General features: G+C 40.3%; 1 protein-coding gene across 1 annotated transcript in view; it reads left to right on the forward strand.

Annotated features, from left to right (window-relative positions):
* LOC102374576 (vesicle-associated membrane protein 2-like) overlaps positions 1–2,058 on the forward strand; it is a 35,084-nt gene extending 33,026 nt beyond the window's left edge. Inside the window, exon 5 of the mRNA XM_006028082.1 lies at positions 1,910–2,058. Coding sequence (XP_006028144.1) covers positions 1,910–2,058 — 149 coding nt within the window. The remainder of the gene's footprint in view (positions 1–1,909) is intronic.
* The last annotated feature ends 16,405 nt before the right edge of the window (positions 2,059–18,463 follow it).

Genomic DNA, 18,463 nt, shown 5'->3' on the forward strand with positions numbered 1-18,463 from the left:
CTTTCCTGCTTATGCAGGGGGTCGGACTCGATGATCTATTGAGGTCCCTTCTGACCCTAACATCTATGAATCTATGAATGTGGTAAATGGTAATATGAACCACAGAAAGAATGAATTTTAGCAATCACAACCCAGTACATTTCTGACTTGACACCAAAGCTTATTGACATTCTCTTGAAAGCATTAGGTTTCTGCTCCTGCATATAGGACCAGAGCCTGCATGTAATTTTAACCTAATAAAATGTCTATTGATTTCCCTTCTTAGCAACATCATTCTAGCCACTAAGGGCAAGATTGTGGCTTTATGCTTTTGTCTCTATGAGGGTGCAGGTTAGGGAGCAAGTATGCAACAGTGATCTTTTACAGACTAGGGCTGTGAGGAAGCGCAGATCCCAGTGGCTTCTTTGTTCTTTTACAGGGTAGACTGACCTGTGCTCTGCCTACACCAACTTAACGCGACTAACCAATGGGAAAGGTGTGTATAAAATCCCACCTTCTCTCTTAGCCTGTTTTGAGGTCCTAGTCCTTGTGCAAGATGCTGAGAACTCAGGGTCAATCCAACATTAAGACCTAGATTGCACCTGTCCTTGTGCACTGGGATTATTCCTCTAGTCTTTACATGGGTACAGGGCTTAATCCAACACTCACTTAAATTGTTGGAAAATCTGCCATTGCGCTCATTGAGCAATAGGTCAGGCCCGTATACAAGTGCTTTCTCTCCTTGTATATCTACAAAGAACAGGACACAACCCAACTTTTAAATACATTTATGTTAAAAGAGTGTACTTGAACTGGTCTATATAGCTAAATAAATGGGTCAAGTATCTTCAAATAGTGAAATTAGCATAACATGCATAGACCCTAAACTAGAATCTGTGAATGGCCACACCAAAACCCCACAGGAATCGTGCTTTCATCCAACTGGCCTTTCCTAGCAAAGCTTTCCCATTCCACTTCAAGAAAGGTTCTTTCTTCAGCTAATTCGCCCTCTATAATTCAAGAAAGAAGTTCTTCATTGATGTACTCAGTGGCTTTATTTCTCAATTGAAAACCGGAAGAGTGCCTCCTGTAAACAAACATACACAAAGAGAGCTAAGCCACCCAAGGAGATCACATTTTTTTCTGATGCACTGACATTTAAAAGCTACATCTTACAATAAAACTGAAAACCTGAAAAAACTGTGGCAGTCCAGTTACATGCAGTTTTGGTAGAGTAAACACTTGGTTATTCAACAATGAGTCATTTCTGCAGTAACCTCATTCTGTCATGACTTTATCACACGCACTAGTTCTCTAAAGCAAGAGTCAAAAACATGGAAAGAGCCTCGTAGCCAATACATAATTTTCAAGTAAACTAGAAAAGCCATGTGCCAGAAATGTAACAGGGCAGAGTGGTCCTCTTTGATGAGCAAAACTTTTTGAGGACATTAAGAAGAATAACGAAAAAGTCTGTCCTTTGTTTAGCTCTTATCACTTTTTTGTGCTTCTTCACTATTCTTCCTCTCTCCATTCCATTCCTTTTCCAAAAGCCAACAAAGGCATCTTGAATTTCTGCTTTCAGAGCATACTGCACAAGGAGAGGTTTTTAAGTGCACTCTGAATTGACCTAGCTCTCCTTTTTCTAAGACAATTAGATTTTTAACATTGACTTCAGTGGGAACAGAGTTGTACCAACAACAAGTAGCTTTGAAAACTCCACCCTTCATCGCTCCAGATGCCAAAAGGATGATTCTGGTGTCCATAAGAGTAGTAATGACGTCCATAGCTTTTATTTGGCATGGAATAATGAACCATATAGAAGGCCACCTATGTTTCCAAGGCATTGCTAGTTATCCAACATTTTTACTAGGCCATTAATCACAGCTCTTAAATGGCAGTTTTAATTGGATATTTGGTGTATTTAATAAAGGAACCATAATCAACAGTGATGGAAGAAACTACAGCACAATGGTGAAAGCACAGGTAGGACAAGGCAGTAAAATTAAAGAAGCTGCCACTACCAGTGAATTGAATGAAATAAAGCAAATGGCCTTAAAGAAACTGAAGGCGATTGAATGATTTTTTGGTAATTGACTGTATATAAGTGCACCTCTCTGACATTAAATCCAGGGGAGTAGCAGCAGAACTCAGACTGAGTTACATAATGGACAGAATGGATAATACATGGGTCAGTACTTAAACCATCATTTAGAGCAAACAGTAATCAAATGTAGTTAAAATTTGTTTTCTGTTCAAAATATAGGGAATATGAGCAAAACTGTAGTAAAGATCATTTTGTAGTTTTTAAAGATGCCTGTTTTGTGTATATTGAGACATACTTTTATGATTTGGGTTACAGAAGAGCCTAAGGGCCGGGCCCCCTTACAGATCAGGTTCTCTTTGTGTTTGTTGTTGTAGAAACACATGTCTTTGCCACAAAAAGCTTAAAAGACCTAAATCTGCCAGCAATGGGACTTGTAGATACAGAATTATTATTTTGTAAGTTCTCATTCTGCTCCTGTTTCTGTGCTTTTTCATCACTGTTGTACTCCAAGCAGCCTCTGTCAGTCAGTGGGCAAAGGGGAGAAAGTTGAGAAGTACTGGGAAAAAATTTACGTAGACTCACTTTACATCCTAAGATGCATTTGTGAACATACATTTTGTGGTGAAGAGGGCTTGAAATAATTAAGAGCTCTGTTTATTTGAATCCGTATTCTCAAATTAGTTTCTTTACACAATAAATTGCCTGTTCAACTAAAATAGAAACATGTAATAGCGCATGCTGTTGTTTACTTCCTGAGATCAGTGTATAAGAGATTGTGTGTAACGGAACCATGAATTTACAGATTCATAGAACGTCATTGCTTCTAGTACATTGGCTATTAATATTTATAGTATTGATCTGAAAGGATACAGCAGTTTTTCCATTAGTCATCATATAGTTGGCTTGATCTGAAGCTTGAGTTATAGGCAAAGGCTATGCTTAACATGGGGTTAGCAAGTGAAAGGGAATTCAAGTAAGCAAGTAAAGTAACATATATAATTACCATAAGTGCAGCTTTGTATGGTCTTTGTGAAAATTCAAAGAAAATAATTTCTGGCTCAAGTAATTACTTTATAACAAGGATAATGAGTGTACATTTTAGCTTTCATTTCTCTGAACTGAAGATCTATTAGAGTGGTTGGTAGGCATGGTGAATATCCAATTTAGCTTCAGTAGGTTTTTTGAAAGAATCTTGTATGTTTATGAAAGAATATGTTTGTGAAAAGATTTTTTTCTTGTTTAAAATAGAAATGATAATCCTGACATGTTTCTTTATAGGTTCTCTTCCCCCAAAGAAAGGGAATAAAAAAAATGTGAAGTGCCTAAAAATTTGCCCAAGTCTATATAATAAAATTCTACTGACATTTTAGAAGGCAGTTTGCTGCCACTAACTGATTTTTCTAAATGAAATGACCTCGCCCAGTAATATTTTATCTAGGACATTACTTTAAGAATTTTTACCCAGTTATGTTCTGCAGCCTCATGGGGAGAATGGAATGCTTATTCAAATAGTGGCTTTAAAAATGCACTTATCAGTGGCAAAAAGCCTTACCAGGTGAGAGCTACTGCCTGCAGAATCTAAGCTTTTAACAAAACCTGAAATCTTTGACCATGATCGTGACAAATTGCTGTCCACATCTGAAAGAGCAGCTGTAGGAAGGAGCAGAGCAAAAAACTGACTCAAAATCTTCCTTACGTTTACAGCAAAACAGTATTCCTAAGTAGTAATGAATTTTAAACTTTCAATTAATTAAAAACCTCCAATCTCCATCTTTGGAGGTTTTTAAGACCCGGCTAGACCAGGGGCCAGCAACATTTTTGAGCTAGTGCCAAAAACTCCTGCAACCTTGGCTTGTGAGATGTTGGCATGCCAAGGGTGGATGGTGGGAGAGCTGAGGGGCCCAATCCTTGCTGTGGCAGCACAGCCCCAGCCCCCTCCCCAAGGCGCATGTACCAAGCAAAATGCCTTTGCATGCCACACTTTGGCACATGTGCTTGGGGGTTGGCTACCCCTGGGCTAGACAAAGCCTTGGCTAGGATGATTTAGTTGGGGTTGGTCCTGAAGGGTTGAACTAGATGACCTCCTGAGATTCCTTCCAACCTTAATTTTCTATGATTTAAATATACTAATTTAGTATCTGTCACAGTAGTTGTTGTTTATAGAAATCTGCCCTATAATGCAATTCATCATTATGCTTCCTTTAATCCTGTAATTTATGCTAAAGTTTATGCAGAAAACTCAATCCCATGCAGTGCCTTCTAAGTGGTTCCCCCCAGTTTCAGCAATCATTAGGTTCAGGATAAATCCAGTGTGCAGTAGTTCCCACATTCAGGTGCTGAATGAACAGGAAACTACTCCAGCTCAGGAAAGCACTTGAACTGATGCTGAACTTTAAGCAAGTACTTACATCCCACGCTTCAGCACATGTTTAAATGCTTTCTTAGATCAGGGCCAGAAAAAGGTACATGTGTATTGGAGATAAAACATAAAATAGTTAATAACTAAATTGGACTATAGTATGCATATTTTATACCTCCCAGCCCTATCGAAGAGCGCTAATACTCAGAAAGGGTGTTTCCACGTTAACAGATGATATCCTGCTTCATATGGAATAGTCCTGTAATTCCTGTAATTTTGGGAGGGTGGAAAAAACGGTGCCTGCTACATTGCAGTGGAATAAATTGCTTGTAACACTTTTATATCTGGTTTATTCTGCACCCTTCTGTTAGATGCCTTCCCTGATACTCTGTCATTTTCCCAGTTTATGCTGATTTACTGTTAAATAATCTACACACCACTTATCTACATTATATGTGGTTTCGTCCACAGTATTTTAAATTGCAAGATGTGTCATTTTACTCTGGCATAATACAGATTATGTAAAGAAAAAATATGTATCTTTTCCTGTTAGCAGCATTCTAAAATTTCCAAGGAAAAAATGTCTGCAGTGTACTTCAGAGAATTCTTGTCTGTTGGCAATGTTGGCCCAGATCCTGATGTGCATTGTGTCCTTTGTACTGTAAAGAGGGTGGAATCCATGTACCCAGAGAATACCCTTGACACTCTCTGGTCTAGGGAGTAAAGTCAATACTGACATAGAGGGGTAACGGATGCAGTTGGAGCATGCTCTGCCCTGGCTATTCCCAGCTCAGCTAACAGTCCTTATTTGAAGTCACTAGTTTAGAGGAGTCTGAAGGCCAAGATGTCCAAGACCCTTAAAAAAACTAAAAGAAATAATCCTTTTTAAAGGATGTGCTGTGCAGAATGTGTGTTTAATAAGAAGCATTTCCCACCAGACACATTTCTCTTAAGTTCATGATAGTATGTGATTTCTTTATTGCTTCCTGTGGGATAATGACATGCCCCAAAAATCTAATGTAGCTTTTGTCTGTGACTGTTCCCTAGCCTGTTGGATACAGGCAACCCCTGCTTAATGCTGTTTTGCTTAGCACTATCTTGCTATAATGTTTATCATAAATTGATACCTGATTTCACTTAGTGCTCAGCGAGTTTCATTATAGCACTTGCGGTCACCATCTTGGGTCATTAAAAACACTTGCGGTCACCATCTTGGGTCGTTAAATACTTTTGGTTTCGCTAACACTTAGTTTTTTAGAAACCAATTAAGAGTGCTAAGTAGGGGTTGCCTTTAATTGTATATTTGTTTGGCCAAAATCTGTCCTTGGATGTGCTCACAGTCCCAAGACACCAAGAGCTTAGACATGCACCCAAGATTGTAGCCAGGACTATTGCTTTTTCTGTGGCATTAACATTGCCAGATTAGAGTCAAATTCAGACCTGGTGGAAGCAAATGCAACAAAACATAAACCTTCCATACTGAAGACAGCAACTGCTCTTCATATTAAGAGTCATCTGGTTAGGTCAGTTCTGAATTTGGCCCAAAGACTATACAATGTTCTTTATAGTCTATATTATCTGCATATGTAGAGTCTGATCCTTTGCCCATTCGAGTCAATTGTAAAGCTTTCAGTGGCATCTGCAGTGTATGGTCAGGATGCTCAATATGGCCACATGCCTACCAGCCTGATCCTGCACTGTGGAGATCAATGACAGAGTTCCCATTGACTTGAATGTTATTGCATTAGAGCTGAGGAAAGGAGGGTTTTTTACCATTTGGTGCTCTGCTGTAGGTCACCATTGAAAGGCTAGAGCCTTTTGAGCAGCTGAAATGGTAATATGAAATTTAAAATAATTTTTCTACCTCTCCCCATCTAATGCTTAAAATTTTGTTTTTCTAAATAGAATAACAAGGTGCCCTGTCATGGAAAAACTGCTGGTAACAACTAAATCCAGACCAAGCTTTTAACCTTATTTTTTTAAAGGCCCTTCAAGTTGTATTAGGCTATACCACAGTTTTGAAAGGTCTTTGTGCCATGAGTGGCATTTCTAATATTATATACTTAACTGTACTGAGCAGAAGGTAGTGATTTGTGCCTCTGAAACATTCCAGTCATGTCTTAACATAGCTATTTTGAAAAACTGTTGTAGAGACCAAGAGTTTTGTTTCAAGTGCTTTATCTGGACGTCAGCAAAACTCCATTTCTAAACAAGGAAATTCTGCATGCAAACATTTTGTTGATTGCATTTTTGATGCTAAAATAGTGACAGTTTACAAGATTTGATATTACTGTACCTTTTTGTTTAGAGTGATTTTCTTTCAAGTGGTGAATATATTTTCCAAGAGTATGGTATACATTTGTAACATGTATGTTTGTGCCAATAAATTTTTGTTTAAGATTTTTTTGTATGTTTTATGTGCATGATACAATGATATTGCAGTCCCTATCTTTCTTTTGATTTAAAGTAATCCTGGGATGCTTTAAAGTAAGGTGTGAAAATTCTCATTTGGGTTAGATATATTAAATCTAGGAGGAAAAAGCCTCTATTGCATAAGTACTAGTGAATCCAATTGTGTGTACAAGCATACTGGGAGGTAAGTAGAACAAGATGACAATGGTACAAACCCAAAATCTAACGGAAGGGAACAGTTATGAGAATACAGGTTATTCATAAAGTCCTTGTGCACTTTTAAACTTTAATAACTTAAGTTGTAGATGGTAAAAACAATCTGTAAATGGCATTTAAAAGCAAATTTATTAAAGTTTTAGGGCAACTAGACTGCACAATGCTAGACTTCGTAAGTAATAACAAATTTATTCTTATTTCAGATGCTTTGACATACCAAAAATGGCTACTGTAGACGAAAAGGTAAACTGTGCCTAGCACAGTGGCTAGCAGTAAACTGTGGCTAGCAGAATTGAAGTCCATATGATCTGTGAGAAGAAAATGTTGGTTATGTTGAAGTCTAGCATTGTGCACTCTAGTTGTCCTAAACATTTAATAAATTTGCTTTTAAATGCCGTTTATAGATGTTTCTATCATACCTACAACCTAAGTTACTAACATTGAAAAGTGCACAAGGACTTTACAAAGACCCTGTACATTAATCCTGCAGCAGCTGCCTGTATTTCATTTTATTACGTGCCATTTCCACAGTGAACTACTTTTTATTTTGAAGCCAGTGCATAATTAAGCAGTAGAATTCATTGTTGCAAGATATCGTTGCTCTCAAGAACTTTGTACAAATTATTTTTAAAAACAAGAGAGGCTTTCATAATAATGGCCTCTTTGCAGGACCACATATGACTTCCTCTAAAAGAGCTGATGATACTGGCTTCTGAGAGAGAGAATGGCAGAACACTGCACTGGAAGTCTCAACAGTGAGACCCTAGATGGTAGGTCCTTTGTTTATCACTACTGTACAGTAGCTGAGCTTCTTGAGTGATGGAGCAGTGAACTGAATTGTAAAAAAGAAAAAAAAGATGTGGAATTTCCCCTCCTTTCTTCTTCAAGTAATTGTCCCATTTTTTTACAGTCCTAGAGCAGCATATAAACACCATTGTACCTCCTCACATGACTCTATACTTCTAGTCATGGTGAGAGGCAAACTCATCCTCCCCAGCCAGCAGCTTTCATATTTTCATAGTTTTACCCACAGATCAGCCCAATGTTTATGAAGGAAACAGTAAAAAAAGAAAGGCAGACAATGCCAAGGTGTATTCTGGGATGAATACACATTCATTTTTCACAGGAACAGGCAATGTGGAGCAGGGAGGTCCAGAGAGAAAAAGGTGATTGGTAGAACAGGCTATGTAAGAGATGAATGCATATGGTGAGCCAGAGAATGAAGAACTGAATGAAGGAAAATTATATAAAAGTGGTTACAAATATGGTTCTAAAGGGCACGCATATGAGAGAGGCAATGTCAGGGTTTCTGTTAAGTCCAGCAAACTGAAGACAATGACAGTGGGATAAATTCTCTTCTGGCATAAGTTGGTTCAGCTCTACTGAAGCCAGATGCTGTGTCTATCATGAGAAAATTTGTCCTTCTGGACCACAGATGTTATAAAATAAAAAATTAAGCAATAGATGGTCCATATAAGAAGGAAATTCAAGCTAAGTTAATAGAACTAAATGTCTCATGTACCAATCTTCTGTGTTTTGTATGCTGTTCAGGTAACAGCTTTGGTATGATTCATGGAAACTCAGAGAAAGGAAAACTGCTGAATTATTTAGAGATGGAAAGTTTCATTCCCCTTCCAGAATGTGGTTGACACCAAGGAGTTACACATACTTCAAAGGATAAATAGATTCTGAAGGTAAGTGTCTACATACCTGGATTCATGAGTTGAAAGGTAAATGAATGAGCAAAATACTTTTGAAAGTCAGTGATTGATCCAGGATTTTATTTTCGTAGAAGATGCCTAACATTATAAAAACAGGCAAAAGTAACAATGTCATTACCAAGAATTGAAAGTTGAAAAAAGTCATGTAGCCTCTGGACCTCAATACTGTACATGCAGAGACAATTTGGCAGTTCTGGTTGCTCTCATGAATAGCTTTTCTTTCACAGAGTTCTCAAATGCCTACCTAAGGACATTCACAGCTTAGTAGTACAGCATCTATCGCTCAGTGCATGGCTGTCACCAAAAGCTTTTATTGTCTACAGCAATTAGAAAGAGGTGATAGGTATGACAAGTATGTTTTAGCATGGGACTTCCTTGATGACAATGCCCTCAGGCACACATTTCTTTTAGGCAAACTTTTTGGAAAGTGGCTTGCTGCTGCAGAAATCAGTCTGTCTCAGATCTGAGCAGACTACCCAGGTTCAGTCAGCTGATAGATACCTCTGATGAAGGCAAACACATCTGGTTTCATCAGCATCTTACTGTAGAAGTCCATAATGTAGAACAATTCAGGTTCTATCTGTTGTACAGAAGAAAATTGCATTCCTAGAGGTTATCTAATGGGTGGAGAGTTGCTATTGTTACTAAAAGACGCACAGTACAGTACTGCATTATTTACAGAGTGTTTTTGTTAACACTGCAGTCTCCTCAGTTAAGCTTAGGTAGCATGAAGGAAACCAGAGTAACAATCATAACAATTAAAGCTTTTCTCCTATTTTATTTTGCCTTGCGTGATGCTGTGTTCTCATTCGTCTGTAGCCTACTGGACCAACACCATCTTTGGTGCAACTCTGATAAGACTTGTCCCCAAGGATGAATTTGACCCAATTCCCCAACTCCCTCTATCACTGAAATGAGACCTATTGATTTCTTATTCATCTTCCCAGTTCACAACAGGGCTGGGAATTTTATCTAGGACAGACAATCAGCTAACACGATCATTCAGGACACTTGTTTTCTTCAAAATCCACAATGTCTGAATGTCTCATTTCAAAGGATTTTCATGTATGTGAGGCAAAATCCCGGAGTTTAATGCCCTTTCTATCTTGAACACTTCTTCTGAATGAATGCCTTTCCCCTTCTTTTTAACCAGAAAAGCAAAGCTAGTTGGAAAAAGGAAGCAGCTCTCCTATATTATTTTAAAATCCTTAATGTCATTGACTAGGTGGCACCTGATGCAAGAGGAGCTTTTCTTTCCTACTCAACCAGGTTTAAGTCCCAGCTACTCCAGAAAAAAAATACCATTCTTGATACTGAGCTCAAGTATCACTGTGCACCTTGTTCTTGTACTGTGTGTAGTGCATGGTGATAATAGGACATGATCTACTCTGCTGTAAACATTTTGTGTAAACAATTAGCTCTGCAGTAAACATCTCAGCATCTACACATGTGGCTCTATTAGGCTGCAGGAAACTAATCAACTCTGCAGAAGGATAGTACTTGTAAACACAAGTACTATCCTTCTGTGGAGTCCTTTACTCTATAGTAGATGCACATGTAGATGTTGACGTGGCTGGCTGGGACATGAGGGTGCTTCAGTGTGGGGCCTGCCTGATGGCTAGTCCCACACTGGAGTACCCCTGTGTCCCAGCCAGCCCTTCTGCAGCACGTTGAGCTGGGTTGGAGCAGCCTCGGGTTGGCAGGCTGACCTCACAGGCCCCCCTGCCCCTGGGGCTTTTACAACACAGCTCAACACGCTGTGGTCTGGGAGCAAAAAACTCCTGTGCAGTACATACAGGAGTTTATTGCTTTGCATCAATATGTATGTATAGACACACCCTTAGGAAGCTGGCTATGGGAGGAGAATGGATATAGCAGGGGAAATGGGAGCAGAAACACCACCCTGGAGAGACATGATCTGATTCAGGATCACAAACCTTCCTACTCGTGCTCACTTCTGCCATACCAGCACTTCATTCCCAGATTTTTATCTCTTTCTCAATTTCACAATGTGGTTTTAGTGAATACATTAAGCACCTCATATCATACAGGAGTTCTCTACCCCCATAACTGCAATAGTGACATGGAAGTATTCCACTTTCAGGGTTTAATCTAGTGTTTAACTCTAGAAGAGGGAATTGAGGGAGATGATCCACTACCTGTCAGTTACATAGCAAAGTAAGCAGCAGAGGCCAATGGAAATGAGATGCCAGCTTGGTTTGAAAATGTAAACTGTACATCTGTAAGCTAACTGATTTAGAGTACACAAGGTGTGTGCGTCCCCTAGTGGGTAAGTGGGTTATTTCAAAAACAAAAGCCGGGCAATAGGTTCCCCTGTACTTAATACTGAAGTGTAGAGCCAAATTCTACCCTACATGCAGAGGAGAAATTATCTTAATTGCACACCCTTTCTTCTCTTAACAATTGATTTCCCAAAGGACATCAAACTGCTGTCACTAGTTTCAGTCACAATAGATTGGGAGCATTCAAAATAGTAACCTACAGGTTAAGGGCACTATTTTGCCTTATTGCAGTCTCAAGCCAGGCAGTCTGCTGCAGTCAGTGAATTGTATATCCAAGTCTCTCAGATCCTCCCACTGTGTTCATTGGGCACTTGAGCCTTGTCTTCAAATCTGTCAGGCTCTTCCTAGGTTATGTCCGGTATCTCTTGACTCTGCTACTCTGTAGGCAACCTTTAACCCATTGTATAGATCAGTGGTTTTGGACCTTTTGCACATCCCTTTGAATGGTGAGCATGAGTATTCACATACTCTTGATTGATCATAGTAATCTTTTGAGGACCCCTTAGACATAGTCGATGGATGCCCACGGGTCTGCAGACGACAGGTTGAAAATCATGGGTATAGATTGTCCATTAGCAGAGAATGGTAGTTAGCCATGTTAGTCTGAAGTCAGGCAGAAGGCAGATATGCACTTTATAGGCTAACTAAATAAGATAAATCGAGAGCACAAGCTTTTGTGAACTTGAGTTCACTTCATTAGATGCTATAAAAGGACAGAATAAAACAATGTATACAGTGGAGTGACTGATCTGAATACAAAAAGTGGAAAATGAGGAGGGAAAAGGAGAAGAAGAAATGGAGGGGTGGGAGGAAGAGGGACAGCTCTGGAAAAAGCCAACAAGCAAAGAAACCATAGAAACAAAGGGGCCAGAAAAGCTAATCCATTCCCAATTCCCTGATACTGAGTCAAATGTCTCTTGTAAATCATTCTGCTAGGTTGAGCGCCTACCTTTCAAGTAATTTTTTCCCTTCCATCCATCTCTCATGTCCCATGTTTTCTCCAAGCTATTGTCAGGGCCTTTTGATTATTTCAGGGCCATCTCCTTATTTCTGCATTCCCTGCTTCCAGCTATGCTCAAACATTCTCAGATTATATCTACCTGCCTGTCTGCCTTTGTTCGCTGTTTGTTAAAGAAGCATTACGAACAGGCTGCAAAAAGATAATCATTCCTTCCTCTCAGAAAATGGAGTTACTTTTCTCAGGACTCTGAAATGGAAATGTGTGACATTTCCCTTATTCCTTGCAAGTATCAGAAACACACAAGCCTGAACTGTACGGGTACATGTGCATCTCACCAAAATAATAATAATATGTGAATGTATGAATTGGATGGATGGATGGTGGTCCACATCATGAGGAATCATCTGAAGGATGTTTTCTGTAGTCACCTGCTTTAGTGATAATGACCTCACTATCTGAAAGTAGTTACCAGCCCCAGTATGGCAGAAGCAGGTCTGAAAGACACAGAAGGGACATAGTGGCCATGTCTACATGACACGCTGACTGTACAGTAACCCAAGACTACTGCGCAGTAGCATCACATGGCAGAAACTGTGATGTGATGCTACTGCACAGTAGTCTCAGGCTACTGTTCAATAGTATCACAAAAAAGCCATTTGTGGGCACTGTTTTCCAGTAACTTGGACTATTGTGCAGTCATTTAGTACTTATTTAAGGAAGTACTAAATGAGTGCACAGGAATGACTGCACAGTCAGCGTCTCATGTAGATGTGGCCAGTAAACAACTCAAAGAAATGTCACGTGTCTCCTTTAATAAACGATTTAACCATACTCTCTAAACAAGCCAAAACTCCAATGGGGAACAGGGTTTGTGTTCCTAAAACAAATAGCCAAGGTGCCCCAGACTTCATTTAACCTGTTGGCAACTATGAACAATCCTACCTCTGCTACCATAGTTTCTTTCAGTCTTTCCTCTGTGCTCATAGTTTGATTATCTTTAACAGCAATAAATATATTGCCAGTCAGCTGCACCAGTGTGTTAGCACATGAATGGACAGTTGTATCACACAGATTTAAAATGCTTCCTTTTAAAATCTACGAGCATGTGTGCTCTGATAAGTGTCTATGTCTGAGGGTGATATGTAGGGGTATGAAGTAGGTGTAAAGAGCCCACACTGCTGGAGATTTTGGTTCTAGTGCCCATTGCTATCCCTTGAGCAAGCCACTGAGGGCCCAGTTCTCAAAGATGCTCAGCATTCATCAAGGCTGTGTGCTATACCGAGATGAAGGGAGGTCAAGAACTGGACCTTATGTGCCCTGCTTTGTCTGAGTTGTGTAACCCAAAATGATGTTATATATGTTATCAGAGGTAACAGGACACCAGGACAAACCAGGATAAAGTCTACATCGAATTTATTTCAAAATTATTTCAAACACCTGACATAATTTTGAAATAAACAGGGGATGAAATCCTGACTCTATTAGAACCAATAACACTCACTGTCTTTGAATGAGTTGGGATTCCATTTAACTCTTTCCAGCCTATGCATGCCAATAACGGGGCAACGTTCTGAATGCTAGGCTCATTAGTCCTATGTTAAGTCTATGTTTACTGATTTTTTTTTTTGTATTGGACTGAAGCAGTACTGTATCTTATACATGGGACTGCTTTTTAATCCATCTTGGAAAATGAAGCCTCAGCAGAATGCAATACTATTCCTCTTATGTGGTCAAAGCTACCAGCAGTATATGACTATAATGCTCTGTTATCTACACTGGCTGCGTATTGGATTCCAGGTGAGACTTAAGATGCTTGTTCAAAGTTCTAAGTCAGTGATGCTCAGCCAGGGTGGCGGGGCACCCTGGGGTGCTGCAGGATCATTTGAAGGGTGCACCAAAGTGTGAGGAGATAAGCCAGATGTGAGGAGATAAGCAGTTAAGAACAGGCTCCGGCTCATCCTTGCCTGGACATTCTCCTGCCCACACTGCAAGAAGATAAGCACTCTAGTAAATAAAGTAGTTTTTTAAAGAGGGTGCTGCTCAATTCACAACATTTATGGAGGGGTGCCTCAAATTTAATGATTTGTGAACCACTGCTGTAAATGATTGGGACAAGGATCTGTCTGTTCAGACCACCTCTCCTCCCTGCCACAGCTACAATTGTAGAGGCACTCATGTTTCTACACATTGGGCACATCTACACATTCATTAAGTTTAGTACCTCTAATATGCAGTACTAGATAAAGGCACAGTAGGCGCGCTAATGCGCAGTTGTAAAGGCAAACGTATTTTTTGTGATGCTTAATGCACGGTAGATTAATTCTACTGCATACTAGTGCATTAGCACAGTGTTTGCCGTGACACGTTAATACACAGTAGAACAGTCCACTAGGATATCTTGTGTAGATGTGCCCAATAATTAGGATATCTAGGATATCTATCATTAGGATATCTTGTGTAGATGTGCCCAATAACTTGCAATTATTAAAGGGCATTCTCCCTGCTGAGCCTCAAACATTGAAATACCACCTCCCCTTGGTCCCAAACAACCTAATGTTGTTGACATCAGAGAATACTACAAGGCCTGTCTCTGCCTAGGGAGGGAGGGGCAAGTTTGGGACATCTTCCTGGTGAATTGTATCTGGACATGTTCCATCCCTCCACGTCAAAGAATAACTGCAAGCTTTCTGAATTGGCTGGATTGTTACTTTTTGGCCTACATGCCCAGAGCCCAGGCTGAGTGCTTTACTGTGCCATGAACTGACAGAAAGAAAGACATTTTACAAAAGAATATATTTCTGCTGAAATGTATACCTCCCCTCCATAAGTCACCCCATCTAACCAGTAACCAATTCCCCATGTTCATTCCAGACTCTCATCCAGTTCATCCTCATGACTTCTCTCCATAGAAAAAAAAAGATGGAAGCTAGGGCTCTAAGCACATTCTCTCACCCCCTTTCAACTTATCTCAGTCTGCTCCCTCTTCAAGACTGTAACTCAAGTGCTTCTTGAGAGAGTCTACATATTAGAAAACATTAAAGTTTGGTCTCTCATCACTGGAGTGTGGTATAGGGATATTACAGTTATAAACCAGGTATTCATTAATCAGGTAATAGGTTTATCGACATGATTTTTTGAGTAAGGAGAGAAAATCAGAGTAATTAATATTAATTCTGAAGAACGTCCTGCTTCCAGATTAGCCATGCTGAGCTACCTACTTAAAAATGGAGGCTAAAAGCCACAATTCATGTGATTATTTGATGCCAATTAGTAATAATAAATGAAAAAATGTTACTGCTGCAAGGACAATGTGAAAGTAAAATGAATGTCTATGGTGCACAATTGAAAAACATAATTATATGTCCTTACAGACATACATATATAGAGATATAAAAGGTATTAATTCTGATGCATGTTGATTACCTGCCATTTTAATAGGAATGAAAGCACCGATCCTGATTTGACTTAATCCAATTTTGCACTAGGTCCCCTGGTTTAGAAGGGCCTACTCCTAATTTATGCCACTGTGAACAAGTATAAACACATGCCCATTGCTTTTTCAAACACAGATTATTCATCTGTCCCCTTAAATGATGTTAGGGCTGAGTCTATGCTCTAAAAAGGTGCGTCTTTAGCTTGATGTGCCCTAGAGTTAGGTAACCTGGACCAAAATAGGAGTAAAGCCTTCAAGGTAATTTTGGAGTTTAGCAGCTGATGTTGAATTTGAGCTGTTAAGTTGAATTAAAACCTAAACCGCTTTATAGATATGGGTGAGGTAAAAGGAGCTAGTGCCCACAGCCAAACAAAGGCCATCATCTTTCTCAGGGGAGGGTCATTAATTTCTTCTCTCCATTATACCCATTAGACATGCAGGCAAATTGAAAGTGGACCTTCTAAAACCTGTAAGACTGTATCTCATCAAATCCAGCCATGACAGACTTCACTGCCAGCCATTTCTCAGACAGCTGAGGTGGGCCTACACTATAGCAATAGAGCAGGTATAATACAAATCTGGGCTAGCTTGGAACTAGTTAGCCCAGGTACTGCTAGCAGTGCAGTTCTGGCAGCATGGAGCTCAGCGGCAGGTTTTGCAACACATCCTGAGCTCTGTTCTGCCATAGCTATGCTACCAGCAGTTCCCAAGCAAATTAGCTGCATACTACCTCAGGTACATCTACAGAAGCTGTATGTGTGCCCTGAACCCACTTCTGTTCCACTGTTCATGTTTCTCTCACAGATTAATTAAAGAATGAGAACTCTATTGCAACACGAGAGTCATCAGTGTCTTAAATCTGGGCTATTACTGAAATATTCCTTTAGCGAATGAAGCCAGCAACAGCTACCTGCATTATAAGCAACAGTAGTTGGTTAAGAATGTCCTATGAAAGCGCAAGGCCAGGGACACAATATAATTGCAGTAAATTACTCAGCCAAGCAAAGAGGACACAGAGGTTTATCTTTTTTTCTAAAAGGTGTTAGAAATCTTCTTCAGGTGTACAAGAAAAACCAGGCTCCTCCAAACACATAATGAGGACCACAGAGCTTTTAAAATTGACTGGAAATAATATTGTGTTGCTCCACTTTTTTGCAGGATAAGATTTCTTCTTACCATCTTTCTGCTTTGCCCCATCTGTTCTACACTCTTGAATTTATCTCCTTAACCCTCCTATAGCACTCTGGTTTAATATGGTAGTAGCCTGCCCCCTAATGAGCAACAATTTGCTAAGATTACTTATCATCAGCTGGTCCCTTTCTTTAATCCTTAACCTGCCTCCTTTTCTACAGAGCAGGGAATTTGTTCACTTGCATGTTTGCTTGTTTAAGTAGGAATTACATGAATAGGTCACTCATTCATTAGGTGGTAACAGGACAAAAAAACCTCGAGCCTGAAGTTCCAATATTGCAAATAGAGTATCATTGTGTTACCAACACATGGAGTGTACCTTGTAAAGACAAATAAATTATAGACTTTAAAATACTGGATCAGAGAAACTTCTATTTACAAACTATATTAAGCTGTGGATAAATTTGTTTGCAATGAAAGTGAGACTCCAAGAGCTCTGGGCTGATAGAGGCCTTCATTGAAAGATTTATTTTCAGTTTTCCCCATGTGACCCTAGCAATGCACTTCAATTAGAACTTGGCTTGGGGCCTGATCACAATCTCTTTATAATGAATGGGGGTCCTCCAATGGGCTTTGGATCAAGTCCTTAAGCTGCAGATAAATACCAGGGTCAACTCTGAGCAACTCAGATTTTCTTTTAAAATTGTATTCGCTCATCAGAAATTTCTGATTTGTTAACTGACACAATCTGCCTGTAATGGTGAAACTGTCTGGTTTTTTAAGACACATTAAACTGGCTTAGCCTACCTGTGATTTCTGAGATGCCCAAAAAGCTTATTAGGTATCCTAGTTTTTTTCATCAGTGTTGTAACTCTTCTGTTATGAATGGATTCTCTGCAAAACCTGAAGAATTAATTATTTTTGTCACATACACAAGAAAACTTGCAGTCAAAACATACATTTGTAGAAACAAGGCACTCTAAAACAACATCAGGGACGGAAGTTACACACAAACTGGTTTAAGGGATCAGAAACTGGTTTAAACCTTTAACAGAATATAAGTTCAGTACATATAGACCAGTTTCAAAATGGCTGAACTGGTTTAAGATAAACCTTGTTCAGTGTTGTATCAGACTTAACTCATTTGGGTCAAACCAGTTTATGAAACTTCTGTCCCAGGCCCCTTCATGGCTTAAATTAAATCAGATTCCCCCAGCATCCCAGCATGCTCTGCAGCCCTGGACTGGGCTGTGCTGTCTGCTCCAGAAAGCAGAGCTAGCCCTACCCCTCTGCTTTCTAGCCAGAGCAGGGGCAGGGCATGGCCAGATGCCAGCCTGGCATGGCCCCCTGAGGCAAAGGGGGCAGGGAGGAGGCTTATTCCCTCCTCCCTCCCTTTTCCCCCTGGGGCCCAAGCTGGGGTCTGCCTGGCCAGGATGAAGCAGCCCCTGTCAAGCATCTCTCCTCCCACTTGAGCAGCGGTGGGGGGCATGGTCATCAGCCTGAAGCAAATGGGAGGGAGGGGGATTTAATCCCCCCCTCCCTTCCTTGTCCCAGTGGCATGGACCCTGGCCGGGGTTTGCCTGTTTCGGTGTGAGCAGCAGAGATGGCGACCAGAGCTGGTAGACCCCAGATGTGGTCCCCCCATGGGAGAGGGGACAGAGAGGGGGATGAATCCCCTCCTTGTCCCCTTCACTGTGCTGGCTGGTGTCTGGCCATGTCCCTACCCCTGTGGCTGAATCGGTGAGGGTGGGAGAGCCCTGACAGGGGTGCTGTGCCCCAGCCAGGCAGACCCTGGCTAGGGTTCATGCTGCTGGGACTGGGGAGGGAGTGGGGGATTAAATCCCACTTCCTTCCTCTGTTCAATTTAGGCTGCTGACAAGGCTGGCCATGCCCCTCCACCACTA

The sequence above is a fragment of the Alligator sinensis genome, unplaced genomic scaffold (assembly GCF_000455745.1).
Source record: "Alligator sinensis unplaced genomic scaffold, ASM45574v1 scaffold572_1, whole genome shotgun sequence".
NCBI classification, from domain to species: domain Eukaryota; kingdom Metazoa; phylum Chordata; order Crocodylia; family Alligatoridae; genus Alligator; species Alligator sinensis.